Source organism: Macrobrachium nipponense, chromosome 7, assembly GCF_015104395.2.
Source record: "Macrobrachium nipponense isolate FS-2020 chromosome 7, ASM1510439v2, whole genome shotgun sequence".
Classification (NCBI taxonomy): Eukaryota; Metazoa; Arthropoda; class Malacostraca; order Decapoda; family Palaemonidae; genus Macrobrachium; species Macrobrachium nipponense.
The window spans coordinates 100,089,568-100,113,404 of NC_061109.1; the positions used below are offsets into that span (position 1 = coordinate 100,089,568).

Consider the following 23,837-nt stretch of genomic DNA (forward strand, 5'->3'; position numbering starts at 1 on the left):
TTCGGTAGAGTCAAATTTGACCGAACGTGGTTTTTTTTCTATTTATCGTGATTTATATGCAAATATTTCGAAAATGAGAATAGCTACAACCTTCAACTATTTATTGTTGTATTATACATGAAATTGCGCACATTTTCATATATAAAACGTTATGTAAACGGCCTAATTTAAAATGGTGCAAACATTACCACAATCGCACGTATGATTTTTTCGGAAGAGTTACAGCGCGGACGTAAAGAAAATGTTATTTTTTTCATAAATTCACCATAAATCGAAATATTGTGCTAGAGACTTCCAATTTGTTGCAAAATGAAGGTAAATGCTTGAATATTACTAGAATATAGGGCGTTTTAGCTTACCAAATTGCGTTTTTCTTTCGACCATTTCGGTAGACGTCAAAATTGACCGAATGTTGAAAATTGTCACTTATCATTTTTAATATGAAAATATTTCAAAATTGATAAAAGCTACAACCATGGGTTGTTTTTAGTTGTATTGTGCATGAAATTGCGCACATTTTCATATATAAAACTTTATGTAACGGCTAATTTAAAATGGTGCAAACATTACCACAATCGCATGTATGATTATTTTCGGAAGAGTTACCGCGCGGACGTAAGGAAAAAGTTTTTTCATAAATTCACCATAAATCGAAATATTGTGCTAGACACTTCCAATTAGTTGCAAAATTAAGTTAAATGATTGAATATTACTAAAATATAAGAGTTTTAGCTTACAATTGCGTTTTTCGACCATTTCGGTAGAGTCAAAGTTGACCAAAGGTTGAAATTTTGGCACTTATCGTTATTTATATGAAAATATCTTAAAACTGATAAAAGCTACAATCATGAGTATTTTTTTGTTGTATTCTACATAAAAATGCGCACATTTTCATATATAATACTCTATGTAACGGCTAATTTAAAATAGTACAAAAATTATGTCAAAGTGACGAAATAATTTCAGAGATGTGTCACAGATACTTTTAAGTGCGGCAAGAAAGAAATTCGCGCTTGCGCGCCTGCGTAACGATTATAAACAAAACAACACCTTGATCCGTGAACTCCCAGCATCCCCCAAGGCGCGTGATTCAAGAGTTTTCGGCTGGTAGGCCTAAAAGTATTTTTCCGCGAATTTTAAAAAAAAAACTTTTGTATGTCGACGTAAAATACGTCCAGTCGGCACCCGAGAGAGGCAAAAAATGTCGACGTTAAATACGTCCAGTCGGCGTTTAAGGGCTAAAAAGATATCATACATTTTTGCATTAATTTATTTCATGCACTTATTTTTTATGTATGTCAGAATTAACTTTGTTTTTGGGATAACATCAAGGATATTTTGAGAAAAATTATTGTTGTTTTGTGTTGTATGACAATGTCTTGGTCATTTCTGTAACAATTGATTTTCACTTGCTCTTAATTTCTTATTTTATAGACTTTAATACTTTTAGAAGTCTGTGATCACAGGCAGTATTGCTAAATATCATTATCACCATTGTGTTCATTATCAAAGGGAGTCTTCGTGTGGAAATTATTGGAAAATATCATGCAAAAAGAAATTGTTCCACATGAAGCACTGTATTAGTAAATCTTGAGAAGGCATTGGGAGTAATATGACACACAGTTAGGTGGGCATTGCAAATGCAGAATTTTTTTTAGGAAGAGTTGAAGCTGTTGATTTCACTGTCATAACAAAATATCTGAACTGTAGATAGTGGCAGAGATATAAAAAGAATACATATATGTTTATGTCTATCAAGGAAGAGGTATGTCTCCTGTTGTTTGTCATTAAGGGACCGTCCGCTATGTTGTATTTTTTTTTTATTCAAAATACATGATTTCCCTATATGTTCTAGGTATATATAATACCTTCATCATACAAAAATTTCAAGTAATTTGAGCAAAAACTTTTTGATTTATTAGTGAAAATTATTATATAAAAAAAATTTAGGTAGCGATTTCTCCACTAATATGTCATCAATTTTATTGAAAATCATACCATAAAAACTATTTTATATATGGAATAATTCTGTGAGGACCGAATTTTGAATTTTTATTTTTTTTATGAATTTTTATAAAAAATTTTTGTCTAGATACTCAAAAAAATTGTAAAAAGAAAGAAAGAAACATTGGCTCACAAGGAATTATGGGATTTTTATTCCTCTTTCCAATGATATCTTTCTCTCTAAAATTGGATAATAAATAACTGAGTAATGGCTACCAACATGAGAATAAGTATGTTTTTGAGTTATGAGCTCCCAAAGATTTGCTATGTAAATTTTCACTTATTTCTTAGAAAAGTCAAAACAACATTATTATAATTACTTTATTTGTACTTTTATTGTTGATTTCTACATCAAGGATCCTGGTCTTCCCCCTAAAAGTGGTATTAATACCCTAAGCGTGACACGAGACAATGATGTTGATGTCGTGACATGAGACAATGAGGAAGCTGATAACAACGAATTTTTGTGTTTTTCTTTCAGCACACTCCTGGCCTTCGCTAATTTTGCTAGCCTTAGTTGCTAAGTAGCCTTCTTGATCTTAGGTAACTTCGGCATTGCTATAAGTTCACTAGGAAGTTATAAAAACAACGTAAACAGCAAGAGTAATTGAGTTGTTCTCTTGAGTCTCGCCTAAAACTGCCCAGAGCTCTCACACTACCTTTCATCGCTGCCAGACGTATGAGAATTTTGAAACAAATCTGAAAAAATCGCTGTATATATGCAAAAATAAATACGCTAAGACGATCCTGTCAAACTCAGTCATACAGACGACGCAGTTATGATGACGTCATAATTTAAAAACCGCTTTATCTTCATTATTTGTATAAGTAATTGGCTGAAACTTCTAGAAAGCATGTACGGCTTGTTTCTGCATAGATAGAAATAATAACTATTTTTTATTTTTTCAAGTTGATAAGTCATCTGCCATAGCGGACGGTCCCCTTAATGGAGGAAGCTACAAAGTATTGCAGAAAGGTTGGTCTCTAGGGACTGATATATTATAGTGATCAATTGTCAACTGCACAATCGGGCAAGAGGCTGTAGAAATATTTAAAACGTGGAAGGGTGGGATTGAGAGATGATTGAAAACCAGCCTAAGTAAAAGAAGTTCATGGTGACTGATAAGGAAGCAAAAGAAAATGTTTTGTCTGGAAAATATTGCCTGAAATCTAAATGAAGAGCATATAAGGGATAGAGAAAATTGTACTGTATGTAACATATTTTGGTGACAGTGCAGGTCTTACATTGAATTGTGAAATATTTATAGAGAGCACATTAGGAAAAATGAGGAACAGCATGGATGAAGTAGTAAGAGATTTCTTAACTCATGATAAATAAATTATTATTAAAGTATGTATCAGTGAATAGTTTAGGAAGACCACTGTGTTAATATTCATGAATATCATGAAAATTGGCAAGTGGTCAATAAAAGTGACCCATTAACAGTAAGCAGAAACTTAGGAATTGGGGAAGGTATGGAAAAGATTCTGGAAAGTGTTGTTCATTAGCAAAAATACATTTTGTGACGATGTAAACATATGATTATTAGGATGAGAAAGAGTTAGTCAGAAAAGTACTATTAGGTACTTATTGTATTTGCAGGACAAAGGCCAGTAGGAGGGTTGTGGAGATGATGGACAAAGGGTATAGTTGAATAAGTTGACCGGGTTGGAATTCAGGTGTATCAAGTGCAAGTCAGAAGGGAGTAAAGTAAAAACAAATTCAACCCCATAAAGTGAAAATCTGGTGTAAAAAGAATGATGATGATGATGTTTATTGAGTGTAGATTTGTTTAACACATTTTTAATTGATGACTAATGAAAATAATGTAACAGTTATCTCCTTTTTATAAATCAAGGAAAAAGTTTGTATGTCTTTGTAGTTTTTATGTAATGAACCTATATAGATAATTATTCTTTTTTCTCTCTCTCTCTCTTAGGATCGACTATAAATCGAGTACTGGGAGCCCTTGATGCCTTAGATCGTCATTGCTTTGACAGAGTGGACTCAACCAATTCTTTAGATACTCTCTACACCAAAATTTTTGGATCATCCAAAGAACCAGCCAATGAGGTATATGATGTTTGTTTATGCTAGTTGTTCTTTGTAAGAGTGCCTTTCAGAACTCACTGATTATATTGTTTATCTAGAAGTAAATAGTATTTCACTAGCTTTTGTGAATACAGTAAACGTAGCAACACCTGATTTTTTTAAATCTTATGACTTATAGTAACAGTATTTTTGGGATTAAAAATAGTGTAGTATTTTTGGGATTAAAAATAGTGTAGTATTTTGTAGTAGTAGTCAGTGAAGTGTTCTGGTTTTCCACTAAACAAACATTGTGATGGACAGAAATAGTGCACTTTCCCAGTTCTTCAATTATGTAACTTTATGCTTAATGTATATATACTATATGGAATTACATTTTCTGAATATGCGCCATACAGTGGACTCCCGTTTATTGGCGTCTTCAGTTATTCACTGATTCTCAGTGGGATGAATTTTTCAATAAATCGTGAAAATTCAGTCATTTGTGGACGTTTTCGTAGAGCAGTATTCACTAATTCCTGTTTTTTCAGGTTATTTTTGTGACAATTTTTATGAAAGAAAATTATTTACTAATTTTCAAAAATTAATGTTAAGACTAATACGATTAAATAATAATAATCAATAATAATAATAATAATAATAATAATATAATAATAATATTAATACTGTACCTGTAATAATACAGGTAATAATAAGTACTAATTTTCAAATATTAATGATTAAATGATAATAATCATAGTAATACATAATAATACAGTACCGTACCTGTAATGATAGTGAAAGATTAAATAATCACCCAGAGAGAGAGAGAAACCTATGTGGAAAGAAATAGGATTTTAAGCTTTGGCTGGTAATATGTAAACCAGTTTTCTTCCCCTCCATATAAAGTAATATGTAAACCAATTTTCTCCCCCTCCATATAAAGTAATATGTAAACCAGTTTTCTCCCCCTCTATATAGAGGAGGGACCTCATTATAAGGCCTCCTATATTAGGGATCTCATTATGTTTGGTGAACCTTCAGATGGCTACTGAACAGGCACTGAACCATTTTCTCACTTCCTCATAATTATGCCAATCAGAAATGATACTTATTAATTGATATTAAGTGATATAGAAATTATAATAAAATATTAAAAGTTATATCGAGATGTCAAAATGATATTAAAGTGTTTTAGGATGATATTGTAAGGTACATTTGGTGTTTGAACTATTAAAATAGGCATTTACGAGTGTCTTCAGGGTCTTTGGTGTTTGAATTATTAAAATAAGCAATTATAAGTGTTTTGAGAGGCGGCTTCCAATATATAGCAGATTTTCAGTATTTTGAGGACAGTTGTAGTGCCTAACCCATGCAAAATTGGCAGGGTCAACAATACAGTGTGAAAGTGAATCGGGAATTAAAACTGGTGTGGTTTAGAAAATTCAGACAGACTGCTTAATTGGTTTGATTGAGGATGAAGAGCCCTATTTAAATGTGTTCTGAGAGAAGCTTGATTTTTAAGGTCTGTCGCTGACAAAGAAAACATTCACTAACAGACTTGGGAAAGAGACGTTGATCAGGGACATTTTTTTTTTCTTTATTTTTTTTTTTTATATAACTGTAAGTAGACCCTTACTAATTCACCACCACTGGGACCTGAGAAATCCCCAGATTAGGGGCAGCTCTGAGTTACAGAAAGATTACCTCCAAACAGTAGTTAATCATATCTCTTTGGAGTAGCTAATGTTTGTCATTTGTGCAGTTTTCCTCTGGATAAACTAAAGAAACTAGATTATCAAGTTTAAAGTGGTTGTGTAAGAGGAGTAAGCAGAGAGCAAAAGTAAACCAAGGGGGAGGTAATTCAGGAAGAGTGAGAGAAAAGTTGAGGCACAGAATAAGTAAATTTAGTAGGATCTCTGCTAAAGTAAATTTGAAAAAGAAGATTATGTTAATTAGATACTTGCGAATCAACTCCCTCAAGAGAGTGAAGTGTAGAAGTGGAATGTTGATGAGCATTCTGTGTAAGGTTGTAAAAAGGGATTTTGACGTAAGGAAAAATCTATTTCTGGGCGATTGGCTCGTGTCGCCAGCGAAATATCCTTTAATCTATTATTTCTAGGGTAAATGTACTAACACTACCAGAGAATAAATAAAATAAGAAAAAGGTCAGTATAACTGACTCGCTCACCCCTCCAGGAGGGTGTCGGTATGAACACTAGGCGAGTGAGACCACTACCACGAGCCAAATGCCAATAGAAAAAACTCCCACTACAAAATCCCTCCAAGAGGGGAGCCGACCCACAGAGTGAGCAGCTCGTACTACTACTACTCCATCCCATGCTGCCGACTGCTGCGCCTCTGGTGGCCATCCTGAAGTTAGCAGACAATCTTGGGCGAAGGGATGGGTAGGGTGGGATTTCGCTGGCGACACGAGCCAATCGCCCAGAAATAGATTTTTCCTTACGTCAAAATCCCTTTTCTGGGCTCAGCTCGTGTCGCTGCGCGAAATCGTACCAGAGAAATAGCACAAGATTGTAAACAAAAGTAATAAAATGAGAATAAAAATAAAATAATCAGAATAGGTCTCAAATAAAAGATAAAATATATATGAATAGACTATAATTGCTAAAAGATACATATACACAGGGGTATAAAAATAGAAATATGCTTAAATTACCCTTAAATCTAATCATGTTTGTTAACATAAGGTAATTACATATGTACAGGGTAAAAATTTTTATTACATGTATCAATGTACCTGTGTAACAGCATGTATCAAAAGTATAATAGCAATTAATAAAAACAATCAACAATAATAATATATAAAGGAATGTATATGACTTAATATACAAAACCCGTAATCATTATAATATGATGTATCCCCTAGCATAAAAATAAGGGGAAACATCCATGAGATCAATGTTTATAATCATTTGTGAGTGTCCCTAACCAGACAATAAGGGGCACCCACTACACTATCACAAAAGCAGCTAAGACACAAGGTGAATGCAAATGAACCAGGTAGGAATAGACGAACTTATGGGTGAGGCAGGTAGAAAGGAGGACTGAATCTTCTACTACAAACTAGCTAGGAGTCAGGGGGGAAACTATGTTACCCGCTGCTAACTGCTGGGAATTTCAGAGCTTCCAAGGACTTAAGGTAGTGACGTTTGAACACTGTCGGCGATTTCCATCCAGTATACTTTTTCAACTCATCGAAGTTCATATGTTGGAAATAATTAATAGAGGTGGCTACTGCCCTGACATCATGTGCTTTCGGGAAAGAGTCAGGATTGGCTTGCTTAATAAAGTACAGGATTTGTTGCCTGATGCCTTTAATGGATAAAGTTCCACCTTTTTCCCTCCTAAAGAGGGGACCCGACGAAGATGAGGAGGTCCTAGACAGAAAGGCTCGTAAGGTTGTAACTGGGCAAAGAGATACATCTTGTGGAAGGGGTAGTACCTTCCAAGGTTCCCACCTCATCAAAGGATCTTCATTCTTTGCTAAAAAGCTACGTTCCGGAGAAAGTAGGACTTCTCCTGTGGGAAGGAACTGAATATGACCCGGGTCTCTGGATAGAGCCGACAGTTCTGAAATTCTTGCTCCTGAAGCTAAGCTTAATAAGAATAGGGTTTTTCTTAAGAGCATTATAAACGAGCATGTGTCATTATCGGTTTCGGAAGCCAGTTTTAGGACATCGTTTAAGAACCATGAAACTGACGTAGGCCTTACAGAAGGCCTAAGCCTAGCACATGCCTTAGGAATAGACGAGAAGTAGGAATCCGTCAAGTCTATGTTAAATCCAAATTGAAATATCTTTTTCAAAGCTGACTTGTTTGTCGTAATCGTGCTAGCTGCTAAACCTTTTTCAAATAAGGATCTGAAAAAGGATATAGCTGAATTAACTGTCATGATTCTAATATCCGAATCTCTCAGGAAGGTTGCTAACTTTTTGACAGCAGCATCATACTGCCTCAAAGTCGAATCCCTTTTATCGGATTCCAAGAATAGAATATTCTGAGGGTCAATATTCGCATCTCTTTTTTGCCGCAAACTTCATGAAATCCATAAAGTTAGGGTTTTGAGAATCCCTGAGGAAGCGAACACAGTCTTCATTTGCACTGACTGGGAGAGCTTGGGACTGGGGATCTGAAGAGGACGAAGGCCCAGCTCCAAAATTAGAGGATACCAGTTGCTCTTCGGCCAGTCTGGGGCTACTAGAGCCACTTGACCCTTGAATGTCCTGAGTTTGTTCAATACTTTCATGAGGAGATTCACTGGAGGGAAGACGTAAATCTTCTCCCAGTTGTTCCAGTCTAGAGCCAGGGCGTCTGTGGCATAGGCCAGAGGGTCCAGGTTGGGGGCTACATAACACGGTAGTTTGTGGTTCGCTTGTGATGCGAAGAGGTCCACCTGTAGCCCTGGGACTCTTTGAAGGATCCATTGGAACGAACTGTTGTCCAGTGACCATTCCGACTCTAGGGGTACTGATCGGATAGGGCGTCTGCTATGACGTTTCTTACTCCAGCTATGTGAGTGGAGGAAAGATGCCAACTGAAATTGTCTGCCAGGGAGAAGATGGCTATCATGACGTGATTTAGATGACGTGACTTGGAGCCTCCTCTGTTTATACAATGTACTACCACTGCGCTGTCCAGGACTAGCTTTATGTGGGAGTACTTGGGTGGGCGTAACCTTTTTAGAGTCAAGAACACTGCCATTGCCTCCAGTACGTTATATGGAACTGACGGAACTGAGGTGACCAAGTCCCTTGAACCTTTTTGACCTGGGAATACCCTCCCCAGCCGCTTAAGGACGCGTCTGTGTGGATGGTGACCCCTGGTGGAGGGAACTGAAGGGGTACTGACATTGATAAATTCTTGACTCTCGCCCATGGCCGAAGTCGATTCTTTAGAATCAGAGGCACTGAGGATAGTTTTGTCCCTGGACCTGACGTTTGCTCGCGAGCGCCAGATTCTGGTTAGGTCTTTCAGTTTGGCTTTCATTAAGACGTTTGTCACTGATGCAAACTGGAGAGAACCCAGGATCCTTTCCTGGGCTCTCCTTGACGCTAGTTTGTGACTTAGAAATTGCTTGACTGACTTTGCTATTTCTTTCCTTTTGGTTGATGGAATCGAAACAGAGTGTGGGACGCTAGATTCCATTGAATGCCCAGCCACTGAAAGTTTGACTCTGGAGTGAGTCTTGATTGGTCCTGTTTATTTTGAAGCCTAGATATTCCAGGAACTGAATCACTTTCAGAGTAGCTCTGTTGCATTCCTCGACTGTTGGGGCCCAGATCAACCAATCGTCGAGATACGCTACTACCATGATCCCTTGCGATCTGAGTTGTTGCACTACCACTTCCGCTAGCTTCGTGAACACTCTGGGTGCCACGTTGAGTCCGAATGGAACTACCTTGAAGGAGAATGTCTGGTCTCCTATCTTGAAACCCAGATACGGACGGAAGTGTCTTGCAATAGGGATATGATAGTAAGCGTCTGTAAGATCGATAGAGGTGGTGACGGCCCCACGGGGAAGTAGGGTCCGCACCTGTGAGATCGTGAGCATCTTGAACTTGTCGCAGCGGATGGCTAAGTTTAAGCGGGACAAGTCTAAGATTACCCTTCTTTTTTGTGAGCCTTTCTTTGGCACGCTGAACAAGCGACCTTGAAATTTTAATCTCTTGACTCTCGCTATAGCTCCTTTTTGAAGGAGATCGTCTGCGTACTCTGTCAATTCCTTGGAAGGAAGTTGACGGAAAGGTCTGGATGGAGGTGGGTTCGTCAACCAGCTCAACCCAGACCTTTTGACACTATGCTCTGAGCCCATTGGCTGAAGTTCCACCGGTGGCGAAAGTGAAACAGCCCCCCTCCTACCTGAAGTTCTTCATTGGTTCTGGTAACCGCCTCGGCCTCCTCTGAAGTGCTTTCCCCTGTTAAAGGGGCCTCCCGATCCTCTCCCACGAAAGGAACGCTTACCTCTACCTCCCTTACCCGAGCGGTCATACTTCTGAGAAGCTTAACTCTCGAAGGCTTGATTGTAAGCTGGAGAGATGGCGTAAGAGGTGGGGGAGGCTGAGGCTGAGGGGATATCACATAAATTGGCTGTGATTGACCTTTAGAAGTGGAGGGTTGGGCTGTCTGCACTAACGGTACTGTTGGAACTTGTTGAGGAAAGCGTAGTTGCTTCTTCTGGTAAGGTTGGAAACGCCTGGGTTTCTTTTGTCCCTTACCTTTAGGAGTCAGGTCTTGCCTCCTCTTAGCCAAAAGGCCCCAACGATCCTTAAGGCTCTGGTTTAACCTGGTAGCCTCTGACTGGACCTCCTTAACCATAGCTTCTGGGAAGAGATCTGCTCCCCAGATGCTAGACGAGAGTAACTATTCGGTTCATGCCGAATGGTTGCCTCTTGTAGGACATGCTTCCTACAATTCGTCCGAGCAGTGGCAAACTCAAACATATCTGACTGTACCGTTTGAGTCAGGGCTTTGGTCATGAGCTTAAAAATCGGTTCTGATCCATAAGCCATGGTAGCTACCTCAGACATAGCCATAGAATTGATGGATCTGGCTAGACGCGATTTTGCATCAACTCAGCCTGAATAAGGCTATCTGGGAGTCTGGGTAGCTTTTCACCAAACTGCTCCATAGCACAGTCCGGTTTGAGTTTGCCAGCTGAGAATGTATTCGGCAAGTCTTCCCACAATTCTCCAACTGAGGGGAGCAACGGAGAAGTGGGATCCGCTTCCTTCAACTGCGGTATAGGTTTCCCCCTTCTGGGCCGCTGGGATGGTCGACCTCGCGATCTTGGTTAGGAACGGGAGCGGGGTACTCTCATCCATTGTAAAAATGGTAAAGGGACTCTTAAATGGTTGTATCTTGGTGTTAGAACAATCCATGTCCTCTAAACACCTGAGCCATTCTCTCTGAGCCTGGTCTCGTGAGTAGAGGACTGTCTCCTTAGGTACCTTATCGTCCCGCACCAATAGCCGACGGCGTAAGCCTTGCGTAGCCTATGAATGAGGCTGGAGGTCTTCCGGGAAGAACTCGAAGTCCTCTATTCTTCGAGTCCCAAATTCCGGTATAGAGATGAGACCGTCCTGGAAGGGGCGTATGACGCTACTCTCCACGGATTGTTCATAGAGAACTGAGGTAGTGAGTCATACGGAGGAAGTTGGGATCCACTCGTGTTGGACAGAGGAGGAGAGGCTAGAGGAGCTTCTCTCAGCCCGGCTATAATGGAGTCCTGGGAAGTAATCCTGTCCCGACAGACGAGAGATCATTTGCTCCATGCTACTCTTTAAGGACCCAACCAGGTCACCCACCTGTTGCAACAGGCCAGCATTGGAGTCCAAAGCCGGAGCTGCTGCGGAGGTGGAGGGGAGGCTCTGAATCGGAACCAAAGGTAGCGGAACTGGTGATTCTGCCGGAGTGCGAGATCTCTCTCTGGAGGATTTACTCCTCGAGGACTTAGAGCCGGAGCTAGAAGCTTTAGACCTGGATGCTCCGGGATTCCCAGCCGGAGACTTACGGGAGGAGGATGAAGCCGAAGTCGTCTTCTTAGACGAAGACGACGTCTTAGTCAAAGTCATCACCTTAGACTTGACCTTAGGTCTAACCGAAGCACCAGGAGGAGAATATATTTCGTCACCCGTAAAGCCTTGGAAGGATGGAGGAGGTTGCAGGAGTAGAAGAAACAGTTACGCCCAAGGGTGACCCTTGGGTGTCCACCGTACCTACCTCGACCAACAGGTCGTCTATACCTACCATAGGTTCAACATTAATATCTAGGGTCGCGACATCCGTAGAGATATCCTGGTCCTGATCAGTTAATGAGGTGGCCAGCTGTTGTTGGATGAAGGCGATAGTCGGATCCGCTTCTACCGGGTCGACGTATCCTGTCGCCTTGCCTCCGGGGAAGATTAGTAATGCCAACCGCTTCTCTAGGATGTAGGGCTGTCCCTTGGCGGCGTTTTTCCCCAAAACCGCCGACCCAGGCCCGCAGGGTAGCCAGTGCGGTATCTCTTACCGCCGGAGCCTGGAAGAGAGGGCGTAGTTTAGATTTAAGAATCACTTAAAACTAAAACTTAAAGTATAACTTAAATTAATTGCCTTAAGTTAATATGATGAAAACTTAAGCGCTAAAAAAGAAGCGGAGCAGCTACTGGTGATGTAAAACTTACCCCTTCCAAAAGCTGGCTCACCAGATCGTAACATATGGTACACGTCTCATGGTACCAGACCTGGATGTCCCCGAGCGGAGTCGCGCATGGGAGCATGGGGACGGCAAACTTCGTGTCACAAGGGTCCTGAAGTGTGGCGGAAAACATCCACGGTAATTGCCTCCCCCAGTTGTTGGGGGCCTGTAAGTGGGGAGACACATGAGTATCTTAAAAAACATCACTTACAGTCTAAGGGACAGAAGAGCTCCGATGCATGCCGGAGCTCGGAAAAATTTGGGCATAACCCCTCCCTGCATCGCCTGAATAGGCTATAATCCCGGAGAGATCCGGTAAGATATGTAAGGGAGGGGGATGGTTTAAGGTTCTTAAGATAAACTTAAAAGATAACTTAAACCCAACACACAAGCAAACCGGACTAAGTCCGGTGCGTAGCGGAGTGTAGTAACTCAGCAAAACGGTAAGGTTAGAAGAGACCCACTGTATGCTCCGGTCCACCAATACTGGGTGGACTAACAACTTTCCGCTGGATACCAGGACTCCGATCAGGAAGGAGCCCTAGTAAGATGGGAAAGAGCGAGAAGACATACAGGCTCAAGCTAGCCCGGAGCGACAAGGTAGCGCGGAGGAAGGGCAAGGCCAGTACCCCCCACTCCGTACCAAACCGCCGGACCGAGAAGCCGGAGAGGTCGAGACCCAGGTCTGGGTCTGTCCAGACTCCCTAGCCCCTCCGCCTGAGGGGAGAGAGGAGGCAGGCTCGGGTATGAGGAGCGAGCATGGGCAGACCGACCCGCCCCCGCCCGACTCTATGGAAGAGCGGGAGGGTAGAAGAATGACTGGACAGGCGTCTGGCTGGCCCGTGATCACGAAGTGACCACGAGGCGGTAAGACCAAAAACGACAACTAAGCCTAGGACAACCACTGATCAGGGAAATGCTATCGGGAAGCATACTGAACTGAAAAGCGGAGGCAATAAGCCCACTGGGCCGAACCAACTGATCAGAGAGATGCTATAGGGAAGCAAACCGAACTGATGAGCGGTAGAATAGGCTCAAAGAGCCAGGACCTAGGCTAAGCCAGACGCCTAACTAACCTAACAATAATAAAATACACAGTTATATAAATAAATAAATGAAAGAAAGAAAACAATATAGCAGGAGAAAAAATCCAGGAGTGTACGACTAACCCGAAGGCAAGTCTACACTCAAAGCTAGTCAGAGGCCGATACTAAGAACCTGGACTAGGGTCTGGATAGAAGAAGCCTACGTAAGGTAAATACATGCATGCATGACAAACCTGAGTAGACCGTACCCTAAGTAAAGCGGATAATCATAAAGAGCGAAGATAAATAAGGGGATGTTCTAGGTATGGGAGACCAAGAACGAACCCATCACGAGGCAGAACCATGCTGCCATGCTTCCGACCCCGAGATCGTATTTATACCTAAAAAACGGCAAATACTGTCTCAGGGCCGGAAAAAACCAACTAACCGTAAATACTGAGTACTTAACTTAGCTGCTGCGATAGTTGCACGCTCCATAATAGAAAATCCAATGAAAGGGCACAAAAAACACAGAGAGGAAAATATCACAACCGACTCGCGGGTGCTAACTTGAAAGGATGGCCACCAGAGGCGCAGCAGTCGGCAGCATGGGATGGAGTAGTAGTATACGAGCTGCTCACTCTGTGGTCGGCTCCCCTCTTGGAGGGATTTTGTAGTGGGAGATTTCTATTGGCATTTGGCTCGTGGTAGTGGTCTCACTCGCCTAGTGTTCATACCGACACCCTCCTGGAGGGTGAGCGAGTCAGTTATACTGACCTTTTCTTTATTTTATTTATTCTCTGGTATGTGTTAGTACATTTACCCTAGAAATAATAGATTAAAGGATATTTCGCGCAGCGACACGAGCTGAGCCCAGAAATGCATGATATCAGATTAAGCTTTTGCACATTTGATTCAGTCTTGATTCAGCTGTTAAAGAGAGAATTATTTTTAAATTCCATGAGCAATGTACAGTAAATGTGAACTTATTGACAGTTACTAATGTAGAATTCATCTTTGTCATTTGCCTTTGGAAGACTATATTAGTGAAGTTAATGTTAAAATGAATAAAATCTAGCTCTACAATGATATTGTTCTTTTTGATTGATTAATGGTGTTTAGACATTTGGTTAGTGTGTGTGTGGTACTCTAGGGCAAGTTTATGTGGTAATGTAGGGGAAGTTTATTGTGAGTCTTAGCCTCTCTGCCTTGGCAGATATTTTTTAATTAGGTTTGAAAGGTCATTACATCCTATATCAGTAGCCATGTTACTTGGATACCACTTAATATTTGGAAGTTGCACATAATAAACTGTTTTACCGATGATATACTATTTCATTGATGAATATATACAAATTTCAGTTTTGGTGCATGTTATATACTAATACATAATATATTTGATGTATTTCCTCGGTTATAAAGTTAAATCTAGAGTTTTTAATTGTGATTTTCTGTCTTGTGGGTAATGCAATACGTAGTTATAATTATTCACTTTTAAGAATAACTTTTTGTTTAGACTTGTATTTGTTTAGAAATGTTGCTTAATATTACACAGTTGTCTTATATACACATAATTGCTTGTGTTTAATTTAGAATCCAAGCAGCAACAGTAGCGTGGGAAGCAATGCAGGTCCTGGAAATGCAAACAACAACAGTAACCAGAACAACAACAACAGTGATGAATCAATTGTTCGCACGTTATGTGAATGGGCTGTATCTGTACAGAGATCAGGAGAGCACAGAGCATTGGTGGTAGCTCGATTGCTGGAGAAAAGGCAGAATGCATTGATGTCAGTTGATAATGATCTTCCAGATGAAAAAGATTCAGTTACCTCAAACCAGATGGTTGCTCCAAGTGGTTGTGTTTTCCAGAACCTACTCCTAAAGTTCTTGGATGTTCAGGCTCCAGTTTATGGTAAGTGAAGCAACAAAAAATGGTATGATTTTTTTTCTTGTTTACAGACATATGGTCTTACTTGCAGAACTTGCCTAATTGAAAATGATAGTCTGAAATATGATAAAATTCTCTCTCTCTCTCTCTCTCTCTCTCTCTCTCTCTCTCTCTCTCTCTCTCTCTCTCTCTCTCTCTCTCTCTCTCTCTCTCTCTCTCTCTCTCTCCATACAGAAATAATGAGAATATTTTCTCACCTAATATTTCATGTCTAATGACCATGAAAATATTTAAAATGTGAATTTCATATGTAGGCAAGACAAAACCAAACAGGCTGTAGTAAGTTCACTGATGGCATGGAGTGAATGTGTGCTTACATACATACCCTACGCACGTGATTGCATGTATCTTGTGGTTTGAAATAATAAAAGAAACTAAAATACAGTAAAGGTGTAAATGAGAAAAAAAGTGCAGGTGTGTGTGATTGTGTGTGTGTGTTTTACTGTACTTAGATCTTGCTGTAAACATACCCCTCTCTCTCTCTCTCTCTCTCTTGTATCTCAGTACTGTACATGTCCTTTAATAAAATTTGAATTACTGTATCATAAACATAAAAACTCAAAACCAAACAAAGCTGATCAAATCTAGTCTACCTAGCTCTCTTCACTCATCCAACACTGTATCCCCACTCCCTCCCAGTGATAGAAACTGCTCCCCAGCTCCACCCACCTTCCAAAACAACCCTTCTCTAAGCCTTTCTCTACAAAGCCTTACTGCCACTCCTTTCCGATGGCACCAAGCCATGTTTTTTTTATCACACATCACTATAGTATTTCATCTGGTAATAGATTTACATGTGAGCTCTCCTTTAAGCTTGTCATTTTTTTCAGAAAGTGTCATTTTTCTTAATGCCTTTCTTTTTGTTCAGATTTTCTCTCACGATAGGGTAACACATGTAATGTGCCTCGGTGGACACACTGTACATGGCACAAAAGGTCTGTGCTCCAGACTATGCACAAGCCACAGTGCTTTGTGATCTTTCTCTTCATTTGTTCCCATTGTCTCTTTCTACTTGGCCTTCCAACTTCAGTAATGTTACCATGTCCCACTTTTGCAATTTTTTATTTTTTTTCGTGAGCAAGTGCTGTGAGCAAGTCCCATGGTAGTCCAGAAATTTGACTGTAGATGTGTCAAATAAATGCACAATAAGAATTATGAAGTTCTCATCATTCCTGATTGTTTTCATTCTAATTCTCTTTAATTTATTTACCATCTTATGTTCTTAACTGTGATCTTTTGACATTGAGTTAATGCCTCAAACATCCTAATCTTTTTAGTATGTATTGTAATTGGATGATGAATTATTATCAGTTTTATGATAATCATGATAATGCATATCCTTTTTTCAGATGAAAATGCTTTGTCTGTGAGGTCGCAAGAATTTGGTAATCTCGTTCTCTTGTTTTCTGAGTTGATTCGACAAGATGTTTTTAGCCATGATGCATACATGTGTACACTTATATCTCGTGGAGACTTAGCTGCAGGCACACCTGACCTAAAAGCTGACTTATCATTTGGAGAAAAGAAGGAGGTACTGTACATATATTTCAAAATTACTTATTTACAGTATACAGTGGTACCTCGACATACGAAATTAATCCGTTCTGAGGCAGCCTTTGTAACCTGAGCTTTTCGTATCTTGAACCGCATTTTACATGTAAATTACCTAATTCGTTCCAAGCCCTACAAAAACACCCCAGTAAATTTTATAATAAAGCTAAATTGACCAATAAACAATGAAATACAAAGTACCTGTAAATAAAGTGTATTAGTGTACATGGTATACAAGAAATACTGTACATACATACGTACGTATGTAGTAAAATGTGGAACCTTACCTTTCGAGTGAGGCTATCTCCGAAAGTGGCGACAGAGGAGAAGGACACACGGCAGAAAATATGTTACGTAGTACATACATTTAACTTAACGAAACACATTAAAAAATGTCAGGAAACATAGTCTAAACTTTACGAAACACATTAACAAAACCGTAACACTTAACTTTACAAAAAACTTAAAATTAAATTTTTCCTTTTTCTTTTTTTTTTTTTTTACTTTTTTATACTTTACATCTTTTACAAAATTTCAATTTCTTCACCACTTTCAACTTTCTATTTTTTCTTAGTATCAATTGGATCTTCCTTTTTGCTTACTCCTACTAAAGGCCTCTTTAAAAAATAACTATCCAAGGAAGATTGCTTCTGCCTACTTTTCACAATGTTCCTGAAACGACTCGGGCAAACGTCATCGAACTGCGCAAGCATACGACCTGTGTAAGCCTTTTTGGTTTGTCTCTATTCTACAAATGATTGCACCTTATGAAAAGCAGCTAGAGCATCTTTAATTTCTGCCGTTGTCATAGGTTCGTCCTCCTCGCCACTGCTAGAGAACTCTTCTTGAACGACGTTATGTTGCATGGCCTCCAACTCCTTCAGGTCATCCGTCGTAAGCTCCCCTTGGTGCTCCTCGAGAAGGTCATTGATGTCGTCCTCGTCAACGACCAGCCCCATGGACTTGCCGAGTGCAATGATCTCGTCAAGATCTGGTTGCGAAACAGTTTCAGGATCGTCAACTGTTCCTGAATCTGCACCAGCTTTGCCCATGTCGAATCCCTTCGTAGTCTCGGGCGGATACGGCATCAGGCCAGAGTTTCCTCCACGAAGAATTCAAGGTTCGCCTCGAAACCTCCTGCCAAGCTTGATCGATGAGTTGGATGCATATGACAACATCAAAATGCTCCTTCCAAAATTGACGCAAGGTGAGGTTTGTGGTATTGGTGATGTCGAAACATCTCTTGAATAGATGTTTCGTATACAGCTTCTTGAAGTTCGATATCCAACAACAGCAGACACTTCAGAGGGAGGCGCTTCTCTTCCAAGAATTTCTTCACTGTCGGGCTGAAACACAGATTACCCACTCAGTGAACAAAAGTCTCATTACCCAGTCTTTTGCATTAGCCCTCCACATCACTGGAAGCTTCTCCTTTAGCACTTTGTGGGCCTTGAAGGCTCGAGGAGTCTCCAAATGATAGACAAGTAGGGTCTTGACTTTACAATCCCCACTGGCATTTGAAGAAAATGCAAGTGTAAGCCTGTCTTTCATAGGCTGATGCCCGGGTAGCTTTTTCTCTTCCTGCGTGATGTACGTCCGACGGGGCATTTTTTTCTGAAAAAGGCCAGTCTCATCAACTTTCTTGGGACTCATGACTACGTATATACTGTACGTAATTAAGTTATGTAGTATGTATACGTATGTTCTAAAGTTCCCACACAACACAATAAAGTAGTACTACAATGAAATCACTAACGAATTTACGTTAATAAATGAAATCTAATGGGACGAACAAATTCGGCATGCGTATAGAAACGATGTTACTACCGAGTGGCTGAAGAAGCACGCCGCTACGTAGATGCATGATGGGAGAGATGCTGACCAATAGGAGAGCAGGATCTTATGGCGGTGACTAGCATCAGGAACCAATGGGAGAGCGGGAGGATGGTGGCGAGTCTAGTAAGTTGGTGGCGCGCGAGTTTTAAAATTGTTATTGGTGGTCTGGGCGAATCTCGGGACTTTACAGCAACAACCTTTCGTATCCTGAACTATTTTCATGTGTAGAGCCAAAAAAATCTTCGTATTTGCTTTCGTAACTCGAATTTTTTGTAAGTTGAGCCTTTCGTATGTCGAGGTACCACTGTATTTCTTAATGTTTAGTGATAGATATATTATTTTTTAAGGTTATGATAACCACTGCATTTTTTGAGGCAAGACAATTGCAGTTACCTGAGAAGATAAAGGAAGACATGTCAAGAGTTTAGAGTTGCAGGCCATTTTATTTGGCCCCCAATGATTCTAGATGATGAACATTTTCACATGATTTCAAATATTCATAAACATATTTCTAGTTATTAATTCTAGATTTTCAGAACTGCTTGTTTGAAAATTTTGCTTCATAAACTATAACAAAATCATTGCTTTGAGAATAAAGAAGCCACAAAATACAAATATTTTCACTGTTGTTGGGTTTACTATAAAGCATTGTCAAAGAAAAACTACATTCATTTCTATATTATGGAAACTTGTAGTGTTTATCAATTGTATATGTGTGATTTGTAATGATGTGATGAGTTTCATTGACAGATTAATCATCCAGACAGTGTGCTGACAATTTCCACTATCAGGTGTTTTTCATTTTTAGCACCATAACAAATTTTGCATTTTGGGTTTAATTTTTTGTATAATTTTCTCATTTTAATTTTGAATTTGGAAGATCCCAAGTACTTGACATGATGCACATCACCTACCATTTGAAACCCCAGAGAGCTGTCACCTTAAGACAGTCATGATCCCAAGTAAAGTTTGTCTAATGGAAGGCATCTTGATAATATGAAAGAATAGGGCTGGGTGCAAAGTGTTGAGACATCTGGAGTTAATGAAATTTATAAAACTGTAACATTTAGCAGAAGAGAGCATAAAATCAAAGGTATCATGTAAATGAACAGTAAGTGGAATGTAAGTCAGGCTCAAAGTTTGCAGATCTCAGCTTTAGGCTTCTCTGAAAGTTCCTCAAGGAATTGAGCTCAAATAGAGCATGATTCAGGGGTCCAAACTGATCAATGGAGGACATATGAATTACCATCCTTGCAATTGATGTGTTTATCTGATTATAGTATGTTTTATTTAATAATGATTGTGTTAGTTCTTTTTATATGTAGAATTTAGTATTTCTCTTTTTAGAAAATGTTTTCAGCTCTTACCTTTCTTATCTTGCCTCACTAAAGTCAATTTTATTTTAAAATAGTTTGTTAACAAAGATGATGGTCTTTCATGTAAATTCTATGTATATATGTGAACATAATGAATCAGTAACCCATAAACTTAACACTTTTGTAGTTACCAGCTACAATATTATGGTTTTTCATGGGAACAGTTTGAGATGGAATGAATTTTCTTATAAATCTTTTAAAAGTGTATGTTTATTGAATTATTAATAGGTCTTCTTGTTACTATTTGTTTTGTGTGTATTTTATGAGAATTTAAGATATTGATAATGGGGATTGCTTAATGGTACCATTGTATTACCATAAACGGTAGAAAATTAGTTAAAATTATAGTTCACTTCCTTCAGTATATGGTAGAAAATTAGTTAAAGTCATAGTTCACTTTCTTATTGTTACTGCCAATTTTTCAGTGTTTTTCTTGAATATAAGGACCTTTACATATTGAACTCTAAATTTTTGTCAGGAGGGAACAGATAATATTGATGATGACCTCGGCAAGATTCTCCAAAAGATAGCAGTGAACACAAGTTTAGAGGAATCAGGAGCTGGAGGCCGTGGTGAATTAGGAAGTGAGGGAAAACAAAGGCCCCCAAGGCATTTGGTATATGCCCAGCATTTTCCCCTTCCTCAAGATGATGCCTACATGCATGAGATAAATCAGGTATGTTGGTTATTTTGTCTTTTATAAGTTGAAACGTGATTATTACGGTGTGAAAAGTGAAATGTGAATTCAGCAGTGCTTAGTTCTGTTATAGGCTGTTGCATTGGGTTAACCGGAATATTGTTTCAATGTTGAGTACATCTTTTTCATTATTTTTCTTGTATTAAAATATTTAAAATTTTGGCAGAGATATGTACTGCTGTATGGTGTAGGCAAAGCACGGGATGAAGCAAGAGCAGCGGTAAAGAAACTAACAAAGGAAATATGCAAACTTTTCAGCAAGAAGTGTAGCATTGACATTGCAGATGGTAAGGCAGTTTTTTTTCAAATGGTTTCATCAATGTGGGAACAATATTTGACATTTATGTTTAAATGCAAAACTTAATTATTACACTTATAATGAGCTCTACTTTACCATTTATTTTTATTTTAGTGTTGTCCGTATAGTTTTTTTTCTGATACATACTGTTTCATATCATTGATGATATTATTTCAAATAATTATTATCCATTTCACTCATTACCATATTATTCTTATTTATTTTCCATTTTTTGGCCTTACCATAGGTCTCAAGTCTTCTGTTGTGTCATATCAAGATCTTTCAGTTCATCACTAGCTCGTAGATTGATTTCTTAATATTGCCTCCAGTTTTTCATTATTTCTCTGGGACTTGAAATTCTTCATTTAAGTCTTTTTGTACTTTGTTCCTTTTACATCTGTGCTGTCTTCCTTTCTTCCCTCTGCTTTTTTCCAATTCAGACTCAGTTGTTGATGTCTTCATCTTTGTCCTTGCTATCCAAATTATGTCTTCTGCCTTCCTTCTCTAAATACCTCTCTCCCATGCCTGTCATCCGCTGGAGATGCTTCTCTTCTCTTATTCATCGTACTCTTGGGCTTTCTTTTGTCAGCTAATCTTTGTTTCCTTCATATCTCCAACCCTTTGACTTTTGATCTTTTTTTCAGTGGATGTGGTACGCAAGTTAGGGGAGAAGCTTAAATTCACTGTAAATGGGAAAGCTATTTTTGGCATGGTTGCTTCCTTCTCAGCTGCCCTCTATTGTACATCCAGTCAGTTCCTTATTGGACAATTTGGTTGTCTACTTGTTTAACAGTCTGGTAGCCTAGGTATCTTCATTCCAAGCTGCTGCCAATGCAGAAACAGAGGAATTTCTGGTGATTAGAAATTCATTTCTCCATATAATGTGGTTCAGATCCCACAATAAACTTTAGGTCCCGTTGCTAAGTAACCAATTGGTTCCTAGCCGCGTAAATAAAAATCCAATCCTTCGGGCCAGCCTTAGGAGAACTGTTAATCAGCTCAGTGGTCTGGTTGAAATAAGATATACTTAACTTTGTACATCCAGTCCTAAGCTGAAGTCTTCTTACTGACCTTGATTTTCTTTGAGTCAGCATTAGAGACCCTTCCACAACACTACATTTTCTTACTCCAGCCAGAGGTGTCACCATTTCTCCCTTTTATCATCATCCAGCTCCCTCACAACAAAATTTGGACTTAATGGTCACGGCCCGAGTTTTCTGAACAAAAATTGAATTTGTGAGCACGGATGCTCGTACCTTTGAAAGTTTGTAAGTAGAGGAGTGTCTATATCAAATTCAACAAATTATTTCTTTTCAAGTGATATCAGATCTTAATTTTTCATCATAACTTTAAATGGTATCCACTGTGCCAGTGTTTCTGCTTTGTAAGTAAATACTATACAACCCCATATCCTTTTCATCCGGAAACCACATGAATTTTCCAGTTTTGTGAATTTATTGAATGTTTTTTCATTACCAAATCCTTGGAATACAATGTAATTTAGCCAAGTTTTTTCTTCAAATTTATTTTCTCTCTCTCTTTTTTGTTCTGCAGGAGGTAAAGTGAAGAAGTCTTCAAGAGGTGAATTCAATTTTGAAAATATCATGAGCAGGTTTTGCACTTTATCCTACTTTGACCAGCACCACATCACAAGCACTGTTGCATCTCAGGTGAGCTTTTACTTAAAGACTAAAGTATAGTCTTGCCAGTTGTTTATAATTTGCCTTGCTCAAAATTATATGTTAACCTAGGTTGATTTGAATGCTTATATATCCCAGCATATGATACAAAATTATGAATAAAATTGTGATCGGTTGCTGTGAAGGTTTTATTTTTTATCAAATAAGATTTTTAAAGGGACCGATTTGTAGTTTTCATACGTATATGTAGCACTACTAATGCTAATCATTATCTTTTGTGCTTTCAATATCTATCATATTTTTTCCTTACATTTTAGGTTTTGGAAATGCTGTCAGGTTGCGGCTCTGGAATGTCCAATTATCTCCCAACTCATGACCATATTGCATTTTTGATGGACTTGATGGAAGTGGCACTGAATGTACATGGCTTAATTGAACTTTGTATACAGGTATGTTGAGAGAAATTAGGTATCTGTTATTTCTATTAAATTGGCAACGCGTTGACTATGTAGTAATTTCAAAGTAGTTTTTGTGTCTTAAATTAATTAAAAAAAAGACTTGGAATGTATTTCAGTGCCAGATATCAAGTTTTCTTAGGTAAGAGATTAAATTTAGAATACTAGACAAATTCATAATGTCTTCAAAGGGGACTTGGTTAAGTTCAAAGAAAAACCAGTAGAACCCAAGTTGAATGCTACTTATTTTTGGCAAGTATGTACCATCAACAAACACTGACTTTACATAATGCAATTACATTTAGATATAATCATTCGGCATATAGTTTTTCAAAAACCCTTTAGAAGTCATAGGGAATGGTAAGTATTTTTTCAGAATAGTAGTAAAAATTAATACTGATGAATGTAAGAATTATTGGTTTTTGGAGCAGATACAAGGTCCTACCTACTAAATTTCGTTAAATTCAACTATATATAAAGTTTCAGTCGCCAGGTAGATGATATGTCGGTAAAAAATATTGGAGGAAAGTGACCACTTAAACCCATTGGTATATATATATACCTATCAAATTTCACTAAAATCTGAGTAAAGGAAATATCTTGTAATGTTAATTATGTCACAGCAAGTTCAAGGAAAAGGTGATAAGTAAATAAATATGAGAGAATAGAAAATAAAACTTACACCTGAAATTCAGATGTCAGCAGAGAGCAGGAAGGGATACGATCTTCACTTGAATATTTGGCGATCAGAAGATTCCACAAGTGCACTAGGCAA

At 38.8% G+C, this 23,837-nt stretch overlaps 1 protein-coding gene across 1 annotated transcript in view; it reads left to right on the forward strand.

Annotated features, from left to right (window-relative positions):
- The window catches only part of LOC135217784 (mediator of RNA polymerase II transcription subunit 12-like protein), a 375,610-nt gene that overhangs the window by 123,638 nt on the left and 228,135 nt on the right, over positions 1 to 23,837 (forward strand). The window contains 8 exon segments of the mRNA XM_064253813.1: positions 2,915 to 2,980; positions 3,945 to 4,078; positions 14,852 to 15,173; positions 16,559 to 16,740; positions 20,451 to 20,648; positions 20,836 to 20,956; positions 22,522 to 22,637; positions 22,925 to 23,056. Coding sequence (XP_064109883.1) covers positions 2,915 to 2,980; positions 3,945 to 4,078; positions 14,852 to 15,173; positions 16,559 to 16,740; positions 20,451 to 20,648; positions 20,836 to 20,956; positions 22,522 to 22,637; positions 22,925 to 23,056 — 1,271 coding nt within the window.